General features: G+C 37.6%; 1 protein-coding gene across 5 annotated transcripts in view; it reads right to left on the reverse strand.

The window, feature by feature from the left end:
* ROS1 (ROS proto-oncogene 1, receptor tyrosine kinase) overlaps positions 1 to 19,960 on the reverse strand; it is a 103,946-nt gene that overhangs the window by 30,747 nt on the left and 53,239 nt on the right. For all 5 annotated transcript variants that reach the window (XR_011497653.1, XM_014866129.3, XM_070496209.1 and 2 more), the window contains 11 exons: positions 19,735 to 19,940; positions 18,344 to 18,630; positions 15,019 to 15,195; positions 13,474 to 13,676; positions 11,831 to 11,975; positions 10,823 to 11,055; positions 10,559 to 10,735; positions 6,614 to 6,782; positions 5,794 to 5,911; positions 2,411 to 2,601; positions 611 to 694 (listed from right to left, as the gene is read on the reverse strand). Coding sequence is in view for 4 of the 5 variants with exons in the window: in XM_014866129.3 (XP_014721615.1) it covers positions 611 to 694; positions 2,411 to 2,601; positions 5,794 to 5,911; positions 6,614 to 6,782; positions 10,559 to 10,735; positions 10,823 to 11,055; positions 11,831 to 11,975; positions 13,474 to 13,676; positions 15,019 to 15,195; positions 18,344 to 18,630; positions 19,735 to 19,940 (1,990 nt within the window). In the remaining variant the exon portion in view is untranslated. The remainder of the gene's footprint in view (positions 1 to 610; positions 695 to 2,410; positions 2,602 to 5,793; positions 5,912 to 6,613; positions 6,783 to 10,558; positions 10,736 to 10,822; positions 11,056 to 11,830; positions 11,976 to 13,473; positions 13,677 to 15,018; positions 15,196 to 18,343; positions 18,631 to 19,734; positions 19,941 to 19,960) is intronic.

Here is a 19,960-nt window from a genome sequence, read left to right on the forward strand (position 1 = left end):
GTTAGTATAAAATGAATAGTGGGAAACAGCCAGTTTTCTATCTACCTAATCTAATTCTTCTGCTTTCTTGGTCATTTATAAATGAGCAGGGATTTGAAATAAGCAGGTCAGACATCTGAAAGCAGGAGTGGGTCTTACAAGCCAGAAATGGATCTTCTGCAAAAGAGGCTCTGCTTATTCCAAACCAGGCTGTCTGCCTGGAGACCCAAACTATCCCGTCCAAGGATTGTCACTGGTCTCTCATTAATCCTATGCTGTTTTTACACCCAGAGTTATTTTTCTTTTACTTATTTCAAACTATTAGCCACAAAACACATGTTATATAGCCAATCAGAAACAAACACTGTTTTAAAGAATATTAAAGCTGGGCAAGTAGCTTTATCTAAAGTACACCATGACGTGTAAATACAGATGTATTTTTCATAAAATTGTTCTCCCTAGATCCAGAAAACAATTTATAGAAGTTAGTGGTTATGAAAGTATAGTGAACGGTAACAATGTGAATTTCATGAATTTGTTTTATACAGGAGATTAAGTAAACTAAGATCAATCAATTAGTATGATCAAGTAAACAGTTTATTACCTATTTTTAAAAACTTATTTTACTTACCAAAGGTCAGTGGGATTATAAAAACCAGAAATATTCCAATTATAATCGTAAGTATAAAGCTTGTTTCTGGTATCCAAAAACCATCTAATGAAACAAATGAGAAAAAGAAATTAACCCACAGCATCCGGCTATATAGTCCCAGTGATACGCCTGATACATCAGAGCTAGCTCCTACCAGATTTTTGCAAGCCAGTTGTTAAACTATGTACCTTGAAATAATCTATGGTGAGAGTATTTATATCATGGGAAATCAAAGTCAAGGTTGTTTTCTTTTCAAAGAGCTGGTTTATCAACACACCATTGGGATATACCCACCCAGTCTTCCCGTTTAGAGGGACAGAGAAAACATGTATAATCTTTTAATGAATGTGGGACGAAGAAGTCTCAGTCTTCATATGTTATATCACTGGGATTACTATTTCTTCTGTAACATTTTCATACATATTTAATTCCATGGGCGTTAAACTGAGAAATATTAACGTGGAAGCATGGTACCTTCTCTCATGTAGTTTCAGTTGAGTAGAGAAGACAAGTATGCAGACCAGAACTTGGCAGACTGGGGCCTTTGGGCTAAAACTGGTACAGCCTGACTTTGTACTGCCCATGAGCTAAGAATGATTTTTACATTTTTAAAGTATTAGTTTTAAAAAAAGAAGTATATGCTACAGAGATCAAATGTAGCCTGCAAAGTCTAAAATATTTAGTATTTGGATCTTTTCAGAAAAAGTTTGCCAAGCTTTCATCCAAATAACTAACTACAATACAAATAATAATGATGTAAGTTTTATATAGAATAATTGGCTCTGTGTGTGTAGAATGCAATAATTCATTTGCCTAAGAAGCATCAGTTAAGCATCATGACTGGTTCATTTAAGACAGGCCTTGAAAGATGAGAAGAATTGCAATTGACAGAAAGTGAGGGAAAGGAAATCCCAGCTAAGGGGCCAAATGATAGGTGGTGGGAACCTGCATTCTAGGCTGAAGGAAACTAAGGCTGAAACTTATGTCATAAAAGCTTTGTGTCAGTCTGATATGGCTACAGCATAGGAATAAATATCAGGAAAGATGAATCACAATTGGAGGACAAATCACAGAACATCCTAAATGCCACACAAAAGTTGGTCTTGATTCTGAAGGTAGTGAATGGAGAGCCATTTGGGGCATTTCAAAGCAAGGTTAAGTGATCCGGCTTGTGCTTCAGCTAGATTAACTGTCAGCTGTGTGATTAAGCCAAGAGCACAGGCAAGAAATGATAGCTTAAATTAGGAAAGCCAAAGTGGAAATAGGAAAGCAGAAACTCATCAGACAGAAATCAAAATGGTAAATCAACAGAATTTGGTGACTAAGAAGAGGGAAAAACCAAATATGGTACTGAGATTTCTAGCCCGTGTGATTAGAAATATGATGGATCATAAACTAAAACAGGATACACAGTGGAAAATAGAGATACTGGAGAACAGACAAAGTATAGTTTTAGGCCTGTTTTGTGTAAGATGAGAGTACCAGGCCAGGATAATAAGGTTGGATAAAGACCAGACTGTGGACAGCCTTGGAAGCCTATCTAGGAGCACGGACCTTGATGTGGCAGGCATTAAGGAGTAGCTGATTATTGCTGAGGAGAAAAATGACATGATGATGTTGACGTTTTAGGAAGACCACTTCAGATGAAATGAATAGTTCGATAGTTTGGATGATAAGTTATACAGTCACCCAATTTATTCCTAAAGTTAACAATGTACTTATCTTTTCCCCTGAATCTCTGCATAATAAGTTAGTATGTAGACAGACATGGTACCATACCTCCAGCTAATGGAATATTCTCACTGATTCCACTATATTCACCAAATCCCAGAGTATTTGCAGCTACTACTCGGAACTGAAATGTTCCTTTCAGGTTTTTGGACTTCCATGTGCAAATGCTACTGCAAGATCCATTAAATGCCATCGTCCACATTAAATTCTGCTTCTGTGAATCATTTGAAGTACCCTTTCTGCAAAAGAAAGAGCAAAATTTTAAATACAGAAAATATATGAGACAACATATGTGTTATTTCTAGAAGCTCATATATCATTTTAATGACAGCACTCCAGAGCGTCTCCTATTGCACACTCTACCCTTGATCTCATTCCTTTCACATGGTTTGGCTACAGAACACAGCATCGTCTTATAAAGTCATCCCAGCAATGCATGGAGCCAACCTACTCAGCCCATGAGGAAAATAATGAATAATCAGTGGCCAAGAGAAAGCTGAAGAGCCTTTTCCTACTATCAGAATGTGTAAAATTGCTTCACAGTTCCAAATACAGAACACAATCATTCCATAATTTTTAACTGGAAATTTTCTATTTTTCTTAATTCTCAGTCTCTATGCCATCTGTAGCTTACATATACATATCTGGATAAAATAAAATGCAGGTCATAAAATTGGTAAGGACAGTGTAATAGTTTGGCTACCAAGGTTATTGTTATATCTGAAATTCCCAGGTTCATTCCTTCCTTTTGTATTGGCCTATACTCTACCTCAAAGTCAGTCCATGTTATTCTTCATATGAAACATGGAAAGAGCACAGGAGATGGGTTCAAAAGACGTGACTGGAATGGTTTTTACCAGAATCACCTGCTGAAGGCAAGCTCAAGGCCTTCCAGTTCTGACAATGAACTTTTCAAGTCTGAACCTTTTCAGACTGCAACAGTTTTAGGACTTGGTGCCCACCCACAGCAAGCAAGGGATATGTAAAGGAAGTTCTGCTCCTACTAATGAGTGGTCGTCCTGAAAGAGCAACAAGGACAGTGAAGGCTGAGCCTCTGGGGGACAGGAAATGGGCAAGAACGTGAAGAGGATCAGGGCAGCAGAGTTGGTCACAACTGTTACCAGGAGCTAATGACCATCCTAGGAACCATCCTGAATAAAGCTTTATGACACAGTGTTTTTGTACATTTTGTGAAGTCTCATGTTAGGTATTGGGAATTTCATTGTTCAACCCAAACAACTGTGATCCCAAAAAAAAGAAACCCTTAAAAGTTTATAAAATGGTTCTTCACAATTATTGGCCTTTGAGGAAGAGAAGGAAGAATTCTGACATTGGTTGAGCATCTTCTATTTACAACACAACACACTGGTACTTTTCATATGTTATTTCATTTCACAGAGTCTTCGCAACAACCTAGACAGGTAGAGATTATAACCCCATTTTACAGATGAGGAAACTTAAGTTCAAAAAAGGAAGAAAACAGAGGCCAGCCCAGTGGCACAGCGGTTAAGTTTGCATGTTCCACTTCAGTGGCCCAGGGTTTGCTGGTTCGGATCCTGGGTGCAGACCTATGCACCACTTGTCAAGCCATGCTGTGGCAGGTGTCCCACATATAAAGTAGAGGATTATGGGCATGGATGTTAGCTGAGGGCCAGTCTTCCTCAGCAAAAAGAGGAGGATTGGTAGCAGATGTTAGCTTAGGGCTAATCTCCCTCAAAAAAAAAAAGGAAGAAAACAAAGATTTAAACAGGGTCTGTGTGCTGGGTTGAATAGTGTCCTCCCAAAATTCATACCCACCCAGCCCCAGTGAATGTAACCTTGTTTGGAAATAGGGTCTTTTCAGATGTAATCAAGTTAAAATGAGGTCAATACTGAGGTAGGGTAGGTTCAAATCCAAGGAAGGGTGCCCTCTCAAGAAAAAAGAAATTTGGGCTCAGACACACATGGGGGAACACAGACACACAAAGGGAGAACACCATGTGACAACAGAACCAGAGAGTGGAGTGATGCATCGACAAGCCAAGGATGGCCAGCAATCACCAGAAGCGAAAAAGAGGCAAAGAAGAATTCTTCCCTAGAAGCTTCAGAGGGAGTATGGTCCTGCCAACACCTTGATTTCAGACTCTTAGTCTCCAGAACTCTGAAAGAATAAATGTCTATTGGTTTAAGCCACCCATTTGATGGTACTTTGTCATAGCAGCCCTAGGAAACTTAGACAGTCTGTTTAGCTTCCAAGTTCATGCACTTTGCACAACCACTGCCTCTGCACCATCAGCGAGTACACCAGGACTAACTAGAGTGTCCTGACTGAAGAGGTTACTTTGAGATACTGAAGGCACAGAAATTCATTCTATTATGGCGTGGTACCTGTCCTGAAGCTACAGACTTGAGGCAAGAAAATGCAAAGTATTTATGGAGCTATGCACTCCGTAATAGGGTCCTAGCAAGACTGTGGTGTGGCCTGGCTGGTGAACATGACATTCACAGACTACCAAGGCCATTCTATAGATCAGAATGTATTTCACTCTGCATGAAAAACAGGAACAGACATTTCAAAGTTTCAGTTAGAAATGTGGCCAACGTAATTCTCTAGCATGAGCAAGAAAATTTTTTAAGGTTATGGGAATGCCAGAGCAAGACGAAGCAAAAATAGACGTAAAGCTCAAGTTGCCAGGACTATAATTATGGAAGTGACTTTTGTCCTTGGAGTGTCTTAAAAGATGGCTTCATAGTCCCGTGAGGGGAGTGTCTGTGGAATTTGGAATTCTCCCTTCAAGTTGGCATGAAATCAGTTCATCTCAGCCAGTTATGATTCACAGAGCTCCCCATGCTGGCCGCATCTGAGGTTGCATATTTTCATCAGCTGCATGGTTTCCATGGAAGGCACACTTTCAGGCCCTGGGAACACACTACAAAGGGTAATAATCTTCAAGAGCTGGAGAATGCTGTGTGACCTCTACGCGTCAGACCATTTCAGACTTTGACCCGATTTTACATTCTGAAAAACACCTACCTCATTTTCAATTCTCACCAGACATTATTCATCTGACTAAAACAAATTATCCTCAGAAATTCACGTGTATATCATCATCTAACATCAAACATCAGCTCAGTTTCTTGAACAGAATAGATATTAAGTAAATATTACTTGCATGCTCCAATGATTGAATTATTTCCATAAAATTTTGACAGGTAGTTGCAGATTTCTGAGAAGAATGATGTGATCTGCCCTATAATTGGAGTGTCAAGGCTGACCGCTAGTAATTTGAGCAAGGAATGTAAGCATGCACGCAAGGTCCTTAAACTAAGGATCTTTCATGTTTATTTACAGATGCATATTCATAAATATTCTTAATTGTGATCTAATAATACCTTAAACTTAAATGTTTAGCCCTTTGTAGTTTACAAAGCACCTGTACGAACAGACCTACCTGACCTCAAGGATGTAGTACATAAGTCGACTTCCATTATCATCAGCTTTTTCCCACTGTATTGAATTTTTACTTCCATCTAATAATTTTGGAATGCCTGGTTTACTTGGGACTCCAGCTTTGGAAACAAAAGAAAATGCTGATTGACATATTAGAAGTATAAAATATTCTGCATAACATCTTTCTATAGAATATATTTACTAAGGAGAAAGTCCAATACATTAAAGAAATATTCAGAAATATTCTCATATGAGTACATACTTTTAAATGAGCATCTGAGGTTTTTATTAGCTATGGATTAGATGGATTAATGAGAGGAGTAATAATATATCTTTGCTTGACACAAAATAAATGATGCAAATAAAGAAAACTATTATAAGCTTTGGAGCATTTTCGCTTGATTGTTACAGGAATTCTTATAAGGAGTTATGTATACCTTTTAGAACACTAATTTAATATACTTTCTAGATTTTTTATTTTTAGCAACCGGAATATAGTAGTCAGTAAGTAAATATTTGCGGAACACTCAGTAACACTTTTCATTTAGTTCTCACTACAAAATATCCCAGCTAGACAGGAAATCAGAATATCAAAAGGCAAAATAATTTGGCTCAGTGCACGATCCTGCCACACCAGGTCAGTGTTCTCTCCTTACTGCCTGTAAGGACTCCTATCTCTTTTCAATTTCTTCACTGAAGCTCTAGAAATAGTAATTTACTCTTTTAAGCAAAATTTCCACCTCTAGGGTTGGTGAAATGTGATGATAAAGGAATCGAGAAACTTGTAGTGTTTTCTGAGTGTTGAGTATCTTAGTACTGACCTTTAGTCTTAAAGCTTTCTGGAAGTGAGATGCTGTTTTCTCCTGTCTTATAAACCACCACTACGCGGACATTGTAGGAAGTATAAGGTTGTAGATCTGTGATGCTACAGACATAAGCAGGACCTTGGCTACACGAAGCTTTGACATTGTGAAATTCATTGTACTTCCACTAGAAAAAGAAGCCTCAATTAACATTTTTGTTTCCTTAAGAAAACTTTCTTATACATAGAAATTCACAAGCATATGGCAAGCAATGAAAACATAAAGTTTACTTTCTGTTAAAAAATGAGTTCTTTACGAGTATTTTTGAACCCAAACAGTATCTTCACTACCAACAACCTTTTTTGTTTTTTCTGATAAGCTGTAATTGACTTGAATGACAGTTCTTAAGGTAAGTCCAAGGTGGGACATACATCTCTCACTACATATCCTTGGGGAGGGCTCAGAGCGTGACTTCTTGTTATTTCTTTCTTTTTTTTTTTTTTTTTAGATTTTATTTTTTCCTTTTTCTCCCCAAAGCCCCCCGGTACATAGTTGTGTATTCTTCGTTGTGGGTTCCTCTAGTTGTGGCATGTGGGACGCTGACCTCAGCGTGGTCTGACGAGCAGTGCCATGTCCGCGCCCAGGATTCGAACCGACGAAACATTGGGCCGCCTGCAGCGGAGCGCGCGAACTTAACCACTCGGCCACGGGGCCAGCCCCCTACTTGTTGTTATTTCTAATCATAGACCCTGACATTAAATCAGGATGGCTAAGAATGCAAATTCACAGCTGAGGGACAATGATTGATCGAAACAATGATACTTTCAATTCCATGGATTTGCTAATTTCAAAATAATATTTTTACATATTTTGATTCTTTAAAGAAGTCCACAATGACTTAAAAGTTTAAACATTCAGTTTTTCCTCCCAAAACTCTCTCCAGACATCCAGCCAGCATTTCTTACTTTTATATATAGAAAGCCTAGTTCCCTAAAAGAAGGAAATTTTTGCCCACCATCTCTCAGCCACTAAGTAGCAAAGTTAGAAGTTAAATACAGGAAATCTCACTTTCATTTCACTTTAGACACTGGGTCTCTAATTACAGCCATCTTAAACTTCTTTCTCTGTGACATTTATTTTTTAAAAATCTGTATATTTGGACCTTTAATACCTGTATTTGAAAATGGTGATTTTTTTTCAATGTATAAATAGGAAAAGACAGAAGATGTGGCATTTTGTCAAGGGCTCTTAGTGTATTTTCCCCAGTAGAGTTTCCTAAGAAGGTCAGTTTCCATAAATAAACCTTACTTTACATCTCCTTTTTCATTTAGCACTCACAAGGTCATGTCATTTCATTGCATGAACACTTTATATTAGTTTTCTATTCAGTTAGGAATGATTCTTTATAGCACCTTCAGGAAGCGGACCGCCTTGTTATAAAAAAGAAAGGGGAGTGAAAGAAAACAAATGCTGGTGCCAGAGACCTTGCCTGCTAAACTCATAAATGTATCAATTCCACTGAGACATAAAGCCTAATGAAACAGATGCATTGGATCCTTAAGATCTGCTCTGAACCCTCTGAGAGAGACAGAGAGAGAAAAAAAAATTGACTGTTGGCTCAAAAATTTTAGCCTTTTTTGGTCCTGCATCCTGAATGATCTGCTATAGTAACTACCTTAAGTGGATAGTCTGGATGACCTAATATTCCACACCATCCAGAAATTATCAGAGCTCCTTGGAATGTCAGGGAGATGTTTGACCAAGGGTTCTGCTGGAAAACTGCATTGGCCTTACCACAGCAACAAATATTCTGGGCAGACCACCAGCTTGGAGAGGTGCCACAGGCCACCCTAGGAAATCACAAGGGAGTCGACCTTCCATTTGTCAGAGGCCAACAAGCGCAGGGGTGAAGGCTACCACAGAGGGATTTTCAAATTATTTGGGCGAGGGTGTGGGGGAAATGGTGCAGACTATGATGTCTCAGAGACCGGAACTTCAGAAATGTTTGTTTGGTTCTTGTAGGGATTTCCCCAGACAGCTGAGAAAAATACAATTTTAATGGACTTCCATGAAAAAAAAAATTTACCAAAGTGAAATTACTTGTTTCTCCTCAATCTTAAACTGAATATATTCTTCTATACACTGCTATGATAAAGAATCTGTGGAATTTAAGACCTCGATAGAAATTTAGCTTTGTGCTCTAATTCCCTCATTTTTCATCTAAGGAAATTTTGACAGAAAAGATGAAGACTGGAAGTTTACCCTTTTCTCCATCTTTTCTTTCTAAAAAAAAAAACATTAATTAGACACGTATTCACCCTCACCACTCACCCTTCAGAGTTTCAATTCAATATTGATTCCCCTCAGAGAATCAATAGGATTATTCCTAGCTGTCCTACCATCATGAGGTAGGTTCAAGTTGCTCAAAGGAGGTAGAACTTTCTGACTAGATGTCACTCAGGAACCCCCTCAGAACACAGCCTTCTACAGTGCTCATCAATTAGTACTTAGCAATGGTCACACATGTAGCAATTACAGTAGCTTACATTTTTAGCTTCATGATTTTCTAAGTGGTCTATCTGAAACCTGTGTGGACCAAGTTTTGAAACAAAAAGTACTGTATGAAAGTCATAAGGACTGAACCACGTGGTCCTTGTCGGCTGTTCTTCTCCCAGACTTTGAGGAGTGGGGTGGGTGACTAATGACTCATATTCCTTCCATGGATAGCACCCAAGTAGGACTGCCGTAGGGATGAATCAGCCCCAGGGTCCTCCTCTGCCTAGCTGGTGATATCTGACTCATCATGGCGCCCGTCTGGGTCTCTGACATCTCATCAGTAACATGAGAGGTTAGAGAGTCATCATTTCTAAGGTCCTTCCCCATTTCATTTATTTGATCTAGGAAATGGACTCTACATCCCTCCCCTTGAATTTAAACTGAACTGCATTAAGCTTACTTAAATAGATGTCCAAAAAGAGACGATCTTTCAATTTCTCCAACTTAGCTGCATTTTTATGAGATGACCATTTTTTTAAAAAGGCAACAAATCATCATAAATATGCTCAAGGGAAAAAGTCCGATGAAACTGTGGCCTTTGGTTTTATCACTGTTTCATATTTTTCATAATTTTTATCTAAAAAGTACAGGATCATAAAAAATACCTTATATAGTAAAATTTTAAACCATCCCGGGAAGCAATTCCATTTTTAAAGAAAAGTGAGGCCACAACTATATTAATTTGTTTTTCAGTTACCACTGAACAAAACCTTATTAAGCAATCTTTACAAATGTGGAGACACAAATATGTAATAGTGAAAATGAAATGTAGCAATTATAAAACTTAATCCATTCTAAGTGTGTCAATATAAAAATCAATGTAGACTTTCCCTAATAGCGAATTAAGCAGATTAATTGATGCTTTAAAATTCAGTGGATATTTTTATATTAGTTAAAGCAAGAAGATTTTAGATGAGGAACTACTTAAAGTTTACAAGCCCAGATCAAATTAGTTTTGAATAAATTAGTTTTATATTTTACTTCTCTCCTGTTGCTACACAGCCCTTAAATGATTGAAAAAACATTTCTAGACAAGGTTTTGGTTTTCTTATTTGTTCATTTCTTTCATTTTTTTTCATAGAAAACACAAAATTGCTATGGACTTTAAACCAGAGAACCATGTTGATAACGTCTAAACTAAGTAAAATATTATGAAATCAGTAAACCATAACTTATACCCTTTTACACTGAGCCTTTTAAGAGCAAATTAACCTCTTTGGGAATTCTTTCCATCAGAAATTAGTCTAGATAGCTTACAGCTTCTATGTGCCAAACCCAAATCAAAGAATCTTGTCAAATGTATTGTCACTTTATACAAGAGAATACTCTAGAGATATGAAAAAGGCCTTCCTATTTATTTTATACCAGAAAACAAAGATTTGCATCAAAGTATATGATGAGATCTACCTTCTGGAGTTCAAACCAAAATCTGGTGAGGTTAACATTAGACGGAGCCTTCCAATCTAATTGCAAACTAGTGTTCCCTGGAACCAAAGCGTAAGGTTTCTCTGGTGTGTCAAACGTTTCGACAGTGACAAGATGACTCTCGGCACACCACATTTCCTCGGCATGGCAGGCCAGAACCTTTTTGTGAAAAAGAACAATTGCTTAATCTTTTCAGAACCTTGTGCTTGAGAATGACAATACAAGTACCTAGTACACTGACTGTACCTTTAACATATATAGTTTTCCACCAGACAAGCTAGTAACAAGGACAGCGAGCCTTCCGTTTGCATATTCACTTTGCCTTAGAGGAGTCTTGGGAATTAGGCCCAGGTGTGAGATGGCCAGCTGATAGCGGACTGACTCTTTAGGCCCATTCGGCTTGTGAGATTCTCCCCAGGATACAAAGAGGCTGGTGTCTGACCGCACGGTTGTGTTAATGGGCCAAACGGCCTCTGGTACTGAAATAAATAGCAACGCATGATAAGGGATGTTGCAACAGCACTGAAAGATGGAAAGAAGTAGTGGGGTCTTTGTTGAGGAAAAATCGTATCATGTGAGCAGAATGAATGACAGATGTTCCAAAGGAAAGCCAGCCACTTATATAATGGGAAGTTAGCAGGCTGCCTGAAAGGCTCTCGCTTATTTTTGCCCAATGACTAAATCATTCTCTGACTCCAGCTCAAGGATATGGCCTATGATGATGAATAACCCAATTCAGGTGAGTTTTTTTAATGTCATCAGAGGCATCTGAAAGAAATGGCATCACCTCATAATAATCACCACCTCTTAGAAGACAATTTTAGATTCTAGATGCATTTTCTTTAAGGCAATGATGTTATATTACTTTAAATCTCGTGCCCTCAGTAAAATACGCAGAAAAAAGGCTTGATCTTCCTGTCACACCACATGTATAGAGACCTATGAATATATGGGAAGAGGGTGACACTGTGTGGTGAGACCAAAGAATGTGTTTCTTGTTCAAACTATTGATTCTAATGTTTCACCTTCTTGTTGCTTTTCATTTTGATGGAATACTACTCATCCTATTCTGGTGTTAGAGCAAAATTCAAGTCTTCAAAGTACTTTTCAACAAATACGTTTTTCTTATTAAGCTTAGAAAAGCTCACATAATAAAGATTACTTAGAATTCAGATAAAAAAACATATACAGATATTTACATCACATATATCACAAAACAGCACTCTAGAAACGGACACCATGTCCATAACTCACCTCCACTTTTAGTTTTTCCCAAAATCTCTTTTCCCCGAGGTAATTGTTCCAAGGGATCTGAATAATAATTCTTTACAGCTATCTGTATCACATACGTTGAAAATGGTTGTAAACCTTCAATAAGGGCTATACTCTCCTGAAATTCCTGTAATTAATTTTTAAAAATCAATATCTGATTCTTTGTTTTAGTACAAAATGGGAGAAAATATTCAATCAAAGGGAGAAATAATTAGGAAATTTAAAAAAGTTAATATATTTTTTAATCATGGATCATGAGTGACAATGTTCACTGTCCTAACCTGCCCAGACCTGAGTTGTTTAATATCTCCAAGAATAAATGCCAAATGATTGGCAGTTTTCAGTCAATTCTGTGGCATCCTCATTTCAGGTAGGAAGCTAAATTCCCCGAGCAGGACACTGTTTCATTAGCATTGCATTAGAAATTCAGCAAGATGGGATTGTAAGGATGTGACACACAAGTGAATACAATAAAAGATTAAGCTACATTATCTAATCATTCTTAGAAATAAAGTTTAAGAAAGTAAAAAGACTTCCCTTGGACCAATGGATCTCAACTTTGGTTGGACTTTGCAACCATGTGGGAAGTTTTAGGAAAATACTGATGCCTGGGTTCCACTCCCAGAGATTTTGACTGCATTGGTCTGGGGTGAAGCAGGGGCCCAGAGATTTTAAAAGCTCCATGAGCAGTCAAGGTTGAGAACCACTGCCTTTGACCCATATTAATTAGTGTGAAAACAATAAGATAGAGTAGCTCTAATAACAGAAATGTTCAATGCCACAAGGCGAATCTTGGTCATCCAAATGATCAAATCTGTCTCTGAAACAACTCCTCTTAGAAATGTGTAAAGGAAGGTAAAAACAGACAAAATAAGGGAAGTAACAAAAATCAGGTCTACTTTCTGCATAAAGTGTTTAATGTCCAATAGATGATGGTCAATTTCACCTTTCGAATTGATTAAATAATAGGCACAAAGCAAAATATTGGATACATATGATTCCATCACAAGGATGGCAACTGAAACACCAGCACCAATGATGGAATGAATTGTGCCAATTCATTCATTCATTCAAGAAATATCTAGTGAATGTCTCTACAATGCCCAGAGCTACGCTAGGTGCTGGGAATACAATGATGAATAAAAACAGACATAGTTCCCGTATAACAGCACATTTCACAACATACATAAAATAAAAGACAAAAATATAATATACACCTTTTACATTAGATATATGCTTTGGAGAAGATGTATAAAGTAATGCTCTTTTTGTCCAATTCATTTCTCACATTTCAATCTGTAACCTGCTGAAAGTTCACAAAAACAAGTCTCTATCACTTTCTAGGGATAAATAGATAATTAGGGAGGGTAACAAACTCAGTTCTTTCAGGAAACTGTCACCATGGCCATCCGCCAACTGGTTGGAGTTAATATACTTCCTTGAAGCTTAACTTACTCCTAGACAAAAAAGACTAGAACACAATACGTTTTGATGAGTCAGCTGTAAAAAGTTGCATAATAGCACATTTCAGAACATAATATAGATAATATTTTACTGTGACTGAGAATTTTATATCAAAAGAGAGCATCTTATGAAAAGACAAAGATCACCAGCTCCAATCTTACCAGCATTCTATATTTCAGTTCCAAGCTGTTTTCCCTGCCATTCACCTCTTTGTAATAAACCAGGTATGTTGGAGTAGGGCTGGTGATGGCATACTCCGTGAGGTTTGTCCTGGCGGGCGGTAATCTGATTGTGAGGCTGGTATTAGTGGCGTTAAGTATAGTTGGCTCTGCAATGTCAGAAGCTAGAGACAGAAATGCTCTATCTAAAATAATAAGAAAAAAAGATTAAATATATACACATATATGAATGAGAGGAACAGCATATTTATTTGACATCGAGGGTAATATCATCTTTATTTTCATTTAACTTATAAGTATATATTGAAGATATATTGAAGATAAGATACATTGAACTGTTGCAAACGCTCTTCAGCCTCAGAAAAACGGAGCAAGGTAACTGGTAATTGCTTAGAACTTCCAGCAGATGGAGCTAAAGCACCCTTAATGTACCTAGACAGAAGCAAAATAAATTGGCCCTTTTTTAATTTGAAGAAAGTAATGAGAGCATTATATCAATTACATTTTTAAATGAATTCCAATTATGGAAACTCATGCTACTTTTAGGATGTGTGTGTGTTTACTTTCAAACAGATCATGGACTTTTTAAATCTCTTAAATGTCTCAAAGTAGGAAATAAATTATTTTATCAAAATATGCACTCAGTTTAGTTAAAAATTCTGCAATTTTTTCATATTGTATGATTTACATATTTTTGTAATTGAATATATCTAAGCAAAGAGGGTTTGTTTCATTCATTTCTATCTCTAAGAGGGAATTACACTTAATTTAGAATGACATTGTCATCTTAGTGTCAGAGAGAGCTTGAGAAAAAACTCGGAAACAACTTGAGGTTTGAATGTCACCCATGAGGCTATGTAATGCTGTTTTTGATTTTGGTTGATTGGGTTTTAGATTCCAAACTCTTTTTATTGTGACTCTCAGTAGAAAATATCTTGTCAGTTCTGCCATGAAGTGATACAGGCATTCCTAAAAGTCATTGCCTTAAGCTCAATAAAATCCACAGAGCTTATGGGGAAAACAGAGTTAGGGGCACAACACTAAAAAACTTTATGAGTGACACATTTTTTAAAAAGACAGGAACTTAATAAAAATGGTAGCACAAAAGTTCACATTAAATGGCTGACATACAAGAAATAGGCCAGCTTACCTTGAAAAAGGCCTGAAGTTTTATGCAATGCTTTTTGATACCACTGGGAGGTTTAAAATATGGTCACAGGAGAAAAAAGACAGAAAGAAGAGAACTTATGAGACTGGGAAGAGAAAGAGGACAGGCAGAGAGACTGACAGGACAAAAGTTTCCACGTCTAATGCTGCCTACCACAGCTTGAGCCGTGGATACACACAGAGAGAACTTCTGATGGAGGGCAATCGGCAACGGCACTATGCACCAAATCTTGACAGTTTGGAACAATGCAGAGAGCACAACAAAGGAGTCGGAAGGACAGCGCCAGAGAAGCATACACTATGAGACTTTTCTGACCCTAAACTGGGAGAACAAGCTGATTAACAACATGACTTTATTACCTGGAAAAGGCTGCAGAACTGAACTGTAAGCCAGGATATGCTTACTCCTTAGGGCCTGCCCCCAGGAGAGGATGGCCCCATTGCTTTTCTTTGCTTGATAAATCTGTGTACTGTCCTTCCCTGCGGCGATCCAGTATATAAACTCTCCATCCACTGTTAAGCTAACAAACGTTTGTCCTATTGATTAAAAACATAAAATAAAGAACATAACAAAATATGTATCTTACGTTTTCTGTTCTAAACAACATATGAAATCCTTTTTCTGTATCATTTCTGCTAAATTTTGAATCTTCCCATTATTTCAATATGAAAAAATAACACTTGTATTTTATGTCATTAGGCTAAGGATTTGACAGATATGTTCTCATTTTAGCTCCATATCAAGCCAATGAGGCAAATATCATGGCTATTAGCCTCATTTTGTAGAAGTAGAAACTAAGGCTTGGAGAGTTAAATAATCTCCTCAAGGTCACACAGTTTGTAAACAGCAGAGCTAGGATTTACGACTTACCTGTGTGACCCCATGTCAAACGATTCTACCTGAAGGGAGGGAGCAGATGGTGGGCACAGGGCTCAGAGCCTTGCTCAATATTTTTATCAGTGATTTGTAATGAATGCACAGTAAACATATTTATCAAAATTGCAGATAATACCATGATTCTTTCTGTCACTAGTAGGTTCAATTACAGACTTAAAATTCAAAAATATCACAACAGTCAGGGAATCGATTGAAATTTACTAGGCACAAATGTAACATCCTGAATTCAAGTTTAAGATCAACTCTAGAAATGAACAAACGAAAGAAATCTGGCTTAATAATAGTTAACATGAAAAAGACTATAAATTTCTCAAGGCAGGCAGACAAAGACTTGATGCCTCTTTTAGCTGCAGGAAAAGAAGACCGAGGAAGTCAGAGGCCCACTGCTCTGACCAGAACACCTGAGAATACGGTGAGTCATTATGGGGGCGACATTTAAGAGGCTATTAAGCAGCTGGAGTGAAACCACAGGAGGGTGACTCTGGCAAAGAAAGATCTAGAAGCCACATCACCTGAGGAGTAGTTACAGATACTTGAATTTTTCCTTTAAAGGGACTGCTTAGAACGGACTATGACAGCTGTCTCGACATAGTTGTGTGGTATTATGTGGAAAGTGATTGATTTATTCTTTGTAAATTTAGAGGTCAGAAATCAGACCAATAAGTGGGAGGAATGGGGGGAAAACTTTGGCTAAATATAAGAAAAAAATCTAATATTTAGGATTGTCCAGGGGCCTGCCCCGTGGCCAAGTTCGTGGGCTCCACTTTGGTGGCCCAGGGTTTCACCAGTTCGGATCCTGGGCGTAGACATGGCACCACTCATCAGGCCATGCTGAGATGGCGTCTCACATGCCACAGCTAGAGGGACCTAGAGCTGGAATACACAACTATTTACTGGGGGTCTTTGGGGAGAAGAAGAAGAAGAAGAAGAAAAGATTGGCAACAGATGTTAGCTCAGGTGCCAATCTCAAAAAAAAAAAAGCAAATATTTTTAAAAAATAGGATTGTCCAAAAAAATTAAACAGACTTCCTTATAAAGTGGTAAATTTTTTATAAACAGATGTTCAAGCAAGGCTGTTTTCGTAGAGGGAATTTCTTCCAGTATCATGTCAGCTAAATGATCTATAAAGTCATTCTAATTTTAGGATTATGGATTTCAATCATGGATTCATGAAAGACTGACCAGTTCTATATGGACCCATAAGATAATGACCCATTAGATAATTCTTGTGTATCAGACACAAGAAGAATTAAAGAAATTCTTTAAATTGTTCATTGTTAATAAATGTTCAAGAAAATTCTTCTAAATGTTCAAGAAAAATTTTCTGACGCTTGTTTAAATGGTAGGGAAGACTTTGCTCAAGACTGTTACAATGGAAGAGAGAGACATGCTCAACTCCAAACACAACAAACAAAGCTGGGTATTTACAGCCAACAAACAGTGTGAGGAGGTTAGTGAATAGAAAACTACTAAGAGGAGATCTCAGCAGGAGGGAGATTCTTGTGAAACTGGCCTAATAGGATTTTTGCTAAAGGCAGACAACATCAAGGGTGGAAGATGAGGAGCTTGATCAGATACCAAGGGTGGGGGATTCTCTCTAAACTGAGTCAGCAGGATTCTTGCTAAAACTGGACTCAGCAAGGATGGACACAGAAGGCCAGGGTCGAGGCCTGGTTGAGAAAACGGCTCAGAGGAGCCTAACTAAAATTTATTAAGGAAAGAGTCTTTGTCATGGATTCAACAGAAACACGTAATTCTCATGATAAGAGAAGTTCAAAACGTTATCTCTACTCTTAAGCCCATTGAAAGTATATTGGCTTTGTTTCTAAAAGGCTCTGGGTGACATTTCAACAAAACCATGTATGGAGTTATAACACACACACACATATTTGCAATTTCAAAACTTCACTATATAAACCAGCAATGCCCAATAGCACTTTTGATGATGGAAATGTTTTATATCAATGCTGCCCAGTACAGTAATCATTAGCCACTTAGGGTTTTTGAGCACTTGGCATGTGACTAGTGTGACTGTGGAATTAAATTTTTAATTTTAATTAATTTTAATTAACTTAGACTTAAATCACCACGTGTGACTAGCGATTACTATAGTGGACAGTGAGAAGTAGACTCTTGAGAATCTATGGGGTATTTAGAGAGTATTTTTTTCTGTTACAATTACTCCCAATTAGAAGACTTCCTAATCACTTTAGACTTTCGAATATTTCCTCTTCTACAAGCATGTGAATTTCAACAGCTAGACCTGTCAAGTACTGACCAGCTCACGCTGAATGTGGAGTCAATGGGATCATAGAAAGATTGTGGATGCTCTAATTAGGCCCAGTTTCAAACCCCAGTTCCTCTACTAACTAATTGTGGCTTTTTGAACAAGTTACCTTACCTCTCTCAGCCTCAGTTTCTTCATCTGTAAAATGAGGTTACTATTTTCTACTTCATCAAGGTGTTTTGACAATTAAATGAGATACAGCATTTAGTAGCACGCTTAGAATATATAGTTAAGCTCAATCAATTGTAGCTCTACTGTTAATTTTAAAATAACAAGAACCACCAAAAAAAACCCCACAGATCCAGAAAATTACATGCATGCCTAGATACAATTTGCCTGGAAACAACTTGACTTGAATTCTATAAGAACATTTGGTGTGGTCCAAAGCAAATACCAAGCATGTATTCTTCTGAGCAAATGTGGAATGTAAGCCCTTTTTAATGGGACAGGAAGAGCTGCCATTACTAATGAAGATGCACGTACACACATGGGTGTCTTACCCAGCAGAGCAGGCATCACGATAACTTGCCAACACTGACATCCTTCCAGATCCATGGCCCAGATCTCTTGCCCTTTGACAAAATATATCTGTGGATTCTTTAGGTCAGAGGTATCAATAGTCATTGCTCCACTTAATTCAAATTCAGTCACATTGCAAGAACATTGGCCCCTCTCATCTGGATGGTTTGTGGCTACGGGTTGCAGAATGCGGTGGAAGGTCTGGTTGATAACACTGTAGTAGAACATCTGAGAGCCAAAATCAGAAACTTCTGTCCAATACAGGCGACTATAGGGGGAAGAAGAGACTCACCAACTTGAGTAAAACATATCATTGCAAATATTAGTTTCTAATGAAGATCAATCATTCCTAATGATTGGAGAGGCAAATGCAGCATTTGGAGAGAACATGTCCTAGTGTCCAATAACCCTGTTTTGAGATGCAGGATGTCACACAAAGTCGTGTTTGTAGCATTTTCCAATGATTTCTCAATAAATGTGTTTACAACTAAAGCCTTGGACTATAATCACCTTAGGTGCTGTATCAAATGGCTTATTAATGGCTGTAAATATGAAATATATTTGCATAATTTCCATCAACACCCATCTCCATTCCCCTCCTCTCTAGGAAAGATTCACTGTGAGCTAACATCTGTTGCAAATTTCCTCTTTTTTTCCCATCCTCAAAGTCCCAGTATATATTCTGGTTGTAAGTCCTTCTAGTTCTTGTATGTGAGCCACTGCACAGCATGGCTACTGACAGACAAATGGTATGGTTCTGTGCCTGGGAACCAAACCTGGGCTGCCAAAGTGGAGCACACTGATCTTTAACCACTAGGCCATCAGGGCTGGCCCTCTGCTTCTTAATACTAGTTAACAATCTAGTTTCAAAATAAACTATAAACATGCTTATGGCACAAACAAAATATATCTTTCCAGCCTGAGAAACTGCTATTCAGTTGCTGAATGGAGGCCTTAAAACTCATCTTATAAGGACATTAATTAAAGATGAATGAGCCCAGAATAGCTTTTTCTATACAAGACATGCTGCCATCTATCCTTCTCATCATCTGCCACTATCTCAATTCCCTTCTTGTCCTTACCAACTGAGAACATTATTGAATTCACTAATATAAAAACCTGCTTTGGCTTCCTGCTGGTAATTAATCTAATTTTAGGTTAGTGAAATTGTCAGTATGGATTAAGTTTACATATTTGTGGTTGTGGGCTCATAATTTATATGTAGAATTACTTACTATAAGTTAATATAATGAGTCAAGAACTCTAAGCACTTATTTTCCCATCATTGACTTTTAATAAGGCAAAGATATCACATTAAATATATCTATGTCTATTTCATCACAATAGAAACAGATACTCACTCTTAACATACCTTAAAAAAGGATATACAGAAAAAGAGATTATTGTTGAATTTCTGTTGCAAATTTTCAGCTTCCTGGGATATTTCACCTTGTGTTCAAGATCAACATCAAATATTTGCATTCCATTTTGTGATTCTTTCAGCACAAAGTAGAGATGCCTTGAAATCCAGTCAATTGTGATAATTGTGATATCAAAAACCAGTGCATCTCGGAAAATCTTAACAATAGGTAGAAAAC

This window comes from Equus asinus, chromosome 24 (genome assembly GCF_041296235.1).
Source record: "Equus asinus isolate D_3611 breed Donkey chromosome 24, EquAss-T2T_v2, whole genome shotgun sequence".
Classification (NCBI taxonomy): domain Eukaryota; kingdom Metazoa; phylum Chordata; class Mammalia; order Perissodactyla; family Equidae; genus Equus; species Equus asinus.